Source organism: Sciurus vulgaris (genome assembly GCF_902686455.1).
Source record: "Sciurus vulgaris genome assembly, chromosome: 13".
Lineage (NCBI taxonomy): Eukaryota > Metazoa > Chordata > Mammalia > Rodentia > Sciuridae > Sciurus > Sciurus vulgaris.
The window spans coordinates 61,112,517-61,119,708 of record NC_136474.1 but is presented as its reverse complement, the minus strand read 5'-3'; the positions used below and the strand labels follow the sequence as shown (position 1 = coordinate 61,119,708).

General features: G+C 43.5%; 1 protein-coding gene across 3 annotated transcripts; it reads right to left on the bottom strand.

Annotated features, from left to right (window-relative positions):
- Positions 1-1,118: 1,118 nt before the first annotated feature.
- On the bottom strand, positions 1,119-4,704 carry LOC306642935 (fibroblast growth factor 11). 3 transcript variants are annotated; one of them, XM_079108757.1, is made up of 3 exons: positions 4,167-4,704; positions 3,392-3,612; positions 1,119-2,959 (listed from the first exon to the last, which is right to left on the bottom strand). In XM_079108757.1, the coding sequence occupies exons 1-3, from the start codon at positions 4,572-4,574 to the stop codon at positions 2,920-2,922; spliced, it is 669 nt and encodes a 222-aa protein (XP_078964883.1). In that variant the 5' UTR covers positions 4,575-4,704; the 3' UTR covers positions 1,119-2,919. The 3 variants fall into 3 exon arrangements, with proteins under 3 accessions (XP_078964883.1, XP_078964884.1, XP_078964882.1); XM_079108758.1 differs by having other exon boundaries at positions 1,120-2,959; positions 3,414-3,528; XM_079108756.1 differs by having other exon boundaries at positions 1,121-2,959; positions 3,414-3,612.
- Between the last annotated feature and the right edge of the window lie 2,488 nt (positions 4,705-7,192).

The window sequence follows — 7,192 nt, the reverse complement described above, 5'->3', positions numbered from 1 at the left end:
TGGTGGACTCTGCATTGCTTTCCTGGTAGCCATGCCCCTACTGCCACAACCTCAGGCCTGCAGACTGAAGGGGAAGGATCCCATCCTTCAAACTACAGCAGGGAGAAGACATGAGGAGAGAGGGAGGCTCTGGCAGCACAGTCTCGCTGCCCAGATTTTGCTTCCTGTTATTCAACATTCATTTGATACACACTTATTGAGGTCCCTCTATATTCCAGGCAGTAGACCAGGCACTGGGGACAGAGCAGCGTTATAGACTGAATGGTGTCTCCCCAAATTCACTTGTTGGAGTCTTAATTCCTAGTTCCTCAAAATGTAACTATGTTGGGAAATAGGGTCTTTGCAGAGGCGACTAAATTAAATTGAGGTTGTTAGGGTGGACCCTAATCCTGTATCGTTATAGAGAAAAAAAAATTGGACAGAAGAAAGATGATGTGAAATCACAGGGAGAAGATGACCATTTATAAACCAAGGTGAAAATGGGAATAAATTCCTCATGGTCTTAGAATGAACCAACTCTACCAATGCCTCGATCTTAGGTTTAGACCTTAACTTCCAGAGTTGTGGAGAAATGAAATTCTGTTGTTTAAACCAACCAGTCCGTGAAACTTGTTACAGCAGTCCTAGGAAACTAACACAGACTGAAGGAAGGTATAAGACCCTTACTTCTTGAAACTTAAGTTTTTAAAAAAAACCTTTCATTATGGACATTTTTCAAATATATCTGAAAGTAGAGAAAATCTTATAATGAAACTCAAAGACCCATAATGTAACAGTCCCTTTGAAATAAAAGTCACAAATTATGTTTTTGTTTTTCTCTCCAATTTCCAATTTTCAGTATCTCTCCATCCCATCCCAGAATGGACACTGGAAAGCTGCCCCTTGCCCTCCCCCTTGGTCCTGGTGGGTACCAATGAAACTGGAATTGCCATGTTTCTCTGGCTAACACATCCCTGCTGAGTCTACATATGTATATTTCCTGGCTTTTCTTCCTATTTGTTGTAACATTCCTGTGGGCTGGTGGAGACAGTTTGGGCCAAATTGTGAGAATTCATTTTTCCTTTTTATATTACTTTCTCTTATTTCTTTTTTTTTTTTTTTTTTTTTTTTTTTTCAGTTGTATAAACTGTCTTTAATTGAGAAAGCATAGAATGGTGACCCACTCCCCCAGTTGGAGTGTCAGGAGATGGGTGGAGTCTGAGCGGGGTTTGTGTGGGTGAGGAGGGGAAACCTACCCCTCTTGCGACAAGCCAAAAGTAAAAAGAGCCTGAGAAAAAGTGACCTGTCTTTGAACACTAGCCCCTCATTTAGTATTTCAGTCTATCCCGCCCAGGTCTGTGGCGCTTGGGGATCTAGTTCACTAATGGGTTCCCAGTCCTTTTCAGGCCTCTTTATCCACGTTTTTCAGGAAAATCTAGTCAGGCCCTTTGGGTACCTAAAACCCAGCTGAGGATATAAGCTGTAAGATAATGCAAATTTTATTTACTTAGAAGCTCTGGGGGTGTATCAGGTCTCGAGCTCAAGAGGTCCTCACCCTCCTTGGCCTGACCTGTAGGGGAGACGGGTGGAACTTATTGCTGAACTGGAGTATCCTCACGTGGGGAGAGGTATCAAGGCTGTGTCCCATTTGTCCTTTTAGTTCTAGACCTATTGCCTTAAAAACCTCAGCTTTAAAGGGGACCTGGAAGGAATTCCTGCTGAGGTAGCTAAGTGTTCATGTCCCCCACCAACCCAGACACAGATTCAATCATGCCATGGCTTTTGGCTCCTTTCCCCTCCCAGCTTCCTGGGTCAGGGATCCTTTCAAAATTCTTTTGCCCTTCCCCAGACTTTTCCCTGGAAGGACCCTGGCTGGGTTGCAGGGGCTGGAACTGCATGTAAAAATAAGGTTAGCATTCTACATGGAAGAATAAAATTTTTTTTTAGAAAATTATCCAAGAAAATAAGTGGTTCTTGATTCAGTCAGAACTAATAGTTCTTTATGAATCATAGCTGGGTTCTTTTCAGAGCTCATTCTTAATAGATATCACTGGTCTAGAATTCAAGAGTCTAGAACTAATATGGCTATATAGGCCCTAGTTCCATCCTGGAAAGAGGGCTGAAAGTCAAGGTGTATGTTTTAGAGCTATGATTCAGGAGGAATTATGGCTCCATAAGTGTCTAGAACACCATGCTCTAGAACTGAGTATCTCTGGGATAAGAAGGTTAAACCTGTGGTGATCTGAGACTGGTCGAAGTTCAGGCCAAGGTCAACATCTAGACAGGGCTCAAATCCAATCTCTCTACTTGAAAGCCAAGGGTCCAACTGGGTCAAGGGTAGAAGCTTGATGGATCCAGAACAGAACCTGGCAGCATGCCTAGGTTCTAGCACAGAGCCCTAGAACAGAAATGGCCCTGGCTGGGAGGTTTGGTGTTTCAGAACCTGACCAGACAAAGGCAGAAAGTAGAGTAGGGAAAGAAGAAAACTAATCCTGAGCTCTAGTGGACCTATGGCTCAGTGGAAAAGAAAAGGGGTATAGGGTTCTGGGAAGTGGCTGAGCCAGGGAGAGGAGTTATGCCTGGGCTTTTCCAGGTTTAGAACCCCTAGTGCCATCTTGAGAAAAGGCTTTGGGGGAAGAGAGTGAGTATGGAAATAAGTGATCAGCCAGACTATTTTCAGATATCTGCCCGCCCCACACCACTCAAGGATCTAAGAGTCTCAACAGCCCTGAAAGTCCTAGCCAGCCCCTAGGCTCTTTCAGTGTAGAGCACCTGGTGGGACCTGGCTGCTCAGGGCATGTGTGTGGCAGCAGGGGTAAGAGCAGGGCCAGGAGCAGGGCTGGGAGACAGGCTGTGGTGGTGGCTGGCTCACTGGGAATGCAGGGAGCTTCCAGTCTGGGGACTACATTTCAGGGGGCAGGAAGACTGGAAGGGGAAGTCTCAGGGACACTGTGGAGAGAAGGCTCCCGGTACATGGCCACTGTGGAGGGGAGAGAGAGAGAGGAGCAAGGAAGGAGAGTTAGGCAGAGAGACCATGGCAAAACCAGAGCTCTGAGAAAGCTCTCTTCCCCTGCACTTGCCCAAAGAACCCCAACCCAAAGGAGAAGACCCCCAAATCCCCAAAGGCCAAAGCCTTCCCAGCTTGACCTGTCATAACACATCCTCTTTTTTTTTTTTTTTTCTTGTGAAACTTAGGATTGAGCCCAGGGTTCCACCACTGGGTTACATCCCAACACTTTTTATTAAATTACCAAGGTTGGCCTCAAACTTGCAATCCTCCTGCCTCAACCACCCCAGTCTGGGATTGCATGCACCACCACGCCGGGATAATAGCATCCTCTTAATATTCATAATCTGAGCTGTGTATCACTAAATGTTCATGTCAAGGTCAATACCCTCCCACATGGCCCACCTTTTCTTGAGTCCATACCCACCCTCCAGGAGCTTGGGCACAAAGTGGGCGGCTGCCTTGGTCTTCTTGACTCGGTTTCCCTTCATGACCCGGCCTTCCTTATCCAGGCCTAGGTACCAGGCCCGGCCAGAACGGCGCTGACGGTACAGAGCAGAAGCATACAGGACATAGTAATTCTCAAAGACACACTCCTTAAAGCGACACTCGGCAGTGAAATGTGGCTGAGGAGATAAAGACCCAGAAAGGCACACACAGAGAGATAGAAAGGCACATCACTGGCAGAAGGAAGCCCTTGGGACAAACAAGCCAGGATATAATATATACATTTTTGGGGGAAGAGGAAGGCAACTTCTGAATCCAGAGTGGAACTGAGTGAAAAGGGAGGATAAGGAAGAGTCTAGGAGGCCCCTGAAAGTTATAAACTAGACTTTTTGGGGCCCTGGAATAAGATCCCTATTCTCTATTTCCAACTTTTCACCACCACTTATCCCGCATGACTCTGGGGGAGTGAGTAATAATCAAGTTTGGAGGAGGCAAGATGAGAAGTGAGGACCCTAAAAGGCTGAAAGCATTAGACACCCAAAGAGCCTGGGGTTGGGCTGTGCAAGAAGCAGGGATTGGACACATCCTAGAGGTGGTGTGGGGTAAAAGTGACCATATGCCATAAACCAAAGCTGGAGGTGGGGAGTCCTGGGTGTGAAATATCTATAGCTGTAGAAGGTCATATGCTGGATGTGTCCCCAGTACCCTAGGCCACTCAGCCTCATCATCTCACCGAGCAGTACAGCAGCCCCTCTGCGTTCATGGCCATGTAATGACCCAGCTTGGCACTCTGGATGGTGACAACACGGAGCCCCACAGGAATCAGGTTGAAGTGAGTGAAGGAGCTGGTGTCCTCTGGGGTGCCCTGGATGCTTCCATCAGGATTCGCCTGGAGGTAGAAACCCTGGCGGCAGAACAGTTTGGTGACTATGCCTTTGAGCTGAGGTTCCAGGCCGCGGTCGGGCCGCGTTGGCCGCCCCCCGCACAGTCGCACCTTGGACAGCAGGATGAGGAGCTGCTTCTGACAAAGGGACTTGGTGCCGCGGGGACACACGCGCCGCTGCGCCGACACCGGCCGGCTGCCCCCGGGCTCGCGGACCTCCCGCTTCTGCCGGATCAGGCTACTGGCCAGCGCCGCCATGGCGCCCCAGGAGAAGACACCCCCCAAACAGCAGGCGCCAGGAGCGCCCTGGGCTCCTCCAGAGGAGCCCTCTCACCGGGGCATGCTCTTGAAGCTCAGGTTCCAACTCACCGCCCCACCCACAGGACCTGAGGATCACTTTCTCTTATTTCTGATAGGGGCAGGTAACCGAACCCTGTCTGTGGGAACCTTAGCAGGACCTCTGACCTAGGATGCTGGCTTCAACCATAATCGACACATGGTCAACCTTATTTCTTCTGTACTTCGCCCATACCCTCTGGATTGCCACTTTTTATGTTAAAACAAATGTCAATTATCTTATCATTTTTAATCTATAAATACTTAGAGATGTATCTAAAAGATAAGAACTCTACTTTTAAAACAGTCACAATACCATTATCATACTATAAAAATTAACATTTCATTGAAATCATTTGCTATTCAGTCAATGTTCCAATTTCCCTGTTGTCTAGGGTTATCTTTTGTTGTTATGGTGCTGGTGTTAGGGACCGAACCCAGGGCCTGGGGTGTGCTGGGTAAGCACTTTACCATTTAGCTACATCCCTAACCTGCCTCATTTTCTGCCCAAGAGTTGAGACATTTGATCAGGATTCAAACAAGCTCTACACACTCCCATTGGCTGACATCTTTTGAGTCTCCTTTAATTTCTAACCTTTCTTTACCTCCTTTTTTCTTACTATTATTTATTGTAGAAATCAATTCATTTGTCTTGTAGAATTACTCAGAATTTGGGAAAGCGCATCCCTGTGGTATTATTTAACATGTTCTTCTATTTATTATTTTTAAAAATAAACTGATGTTTGGGAGTAGAGGCTTGATTCGATTCAGGATAATTATTTTACAAGAATATTTCAAAAGTGGCTTTGTGAGTTTCCTATTACATCACACCATAATGTGTATGTGTGTGTGTGGTGTGTGCATACTTGTATAAGATTGATTAGTGGGTTTAAGTAATCTTATCCATTTATTGGTCTAATTATTATAGAGTTCTTAAGAGATTGCAGAGAAAATATGATTCTGCAGAGTTGTAGCTTTCTAAGTAAGTTTTATTGAAATTTGTTCCCTGACCCAAGAGCGAGCTTGGAGGGCAATTTATGCATGATCAGCTAGTGAGAGCATTCCAAAGAGATTGACCTAACTCTGGCAGTAAGAGGCTCAGAGCCTTGGAGACATCTCTGAGTTGAAAAACTGAATACACTGGGCTTATCTTTTCCCTCAGAGATTTATTTTCCTATTGAAGGACTAGGGGAAGGATTCTTCCACCTGATCTCCAAGGTGACTCAGAAGGGGAGTAGGGGAAATGGTGTCTTAGCCCTTTATCAACAAAAGAAATCCATATTTCTCTGCAGCCCACTGCTTGTGAACAGTATTTTTTTTTTTTTTTTTTTTCTGTTTGATTCTCACAGGGCACTCCATGGGGATGCTGGATGTTGGGGACCAGTGCTGCAATGTTTTGCTTGCTGTTGATCTTTCTGTGAGTATAAAAAGAGATCTGTCTCTGATCTAAAAACCTTGTATATATGTTCAGGAAAAATGAATAAAGATGAATGTTAAAATACCAAAGCAGGGGCTGGGATTGTGACTCAGTGGTAGAGCAATCGCCCAGCATGCATGGGTTTGATCCTCAGCACTATGTAAAAATGAAGTAAAGGTATTGTGTCCATCTACAACTAAAACAAAATATATTTTTTTAAAAAAGTAAAGGAAACAATCAATAGAATGAAAAGACAATTTGTGGAAAGGGAAAAAATATTTGCAAATGATAGATTTAATAAGGGGGAAACACCAAAATATGTATGGAACTCAAACAACTCAATAGAGCAAAAAACAAAACAAAACACCCAAATAACTCTGATTTTTAAAATGGGCTAGGCACTGTCTTATTTTTATTAATTCCCTCCTTCTGACTTTGGGTATATGTTACTCTTGCTTTTTCTAGTTTAAGGTGAAACCCTAGATCGTTTACATGAAAACTTTCTTATTGTTTAAAAGGAGCATTCAATACTATAAATTTCTAAACACTGCTATAGCTGCATCTCACAAAATTTTAATATATAGTATTTTCATTTTCCTCTAATTCAAAATATTTTCAAATTTTCCTTGATATTGCCTCTTTAATGCATAACTATTTAGAAGCATTTTATTTAATTTCTTAGCATTTGGAGGTTTTCCACTTACATTTCTGTTGTTCATTTTCAGTTTAATTTCATTAAGGGCAAAGACAAATCTTTATATGATTTAAATTATTTTATATTTGTTAATATCTGTTTTATGACTCTGGAAGTACTGTATCTTGATGAGTCATCTATGTATGTCTGAAAGAGATTCGTTGTTCTGATTTTGTTGTTCTGCTTTTTTAATGTCAATTAGATCCAGTTGTTTCATGTGGTGTTCAGTTCTATATTTTTGCTGGTTTTCTGTTTACTTGTTTTATCAACAATTGAGAAAGAAATGTTAAAATCTCCGGTATATTTCTGGACTTTTTTATCATTTCAATTCTGTCCATTTTTGTTGTATTTCAAAGCTCTGTTATTTGGTGCATACACATTTAGGATTGATATGTCTTTTTGGAGAATTAATGGTTTTCTTATTAAGCA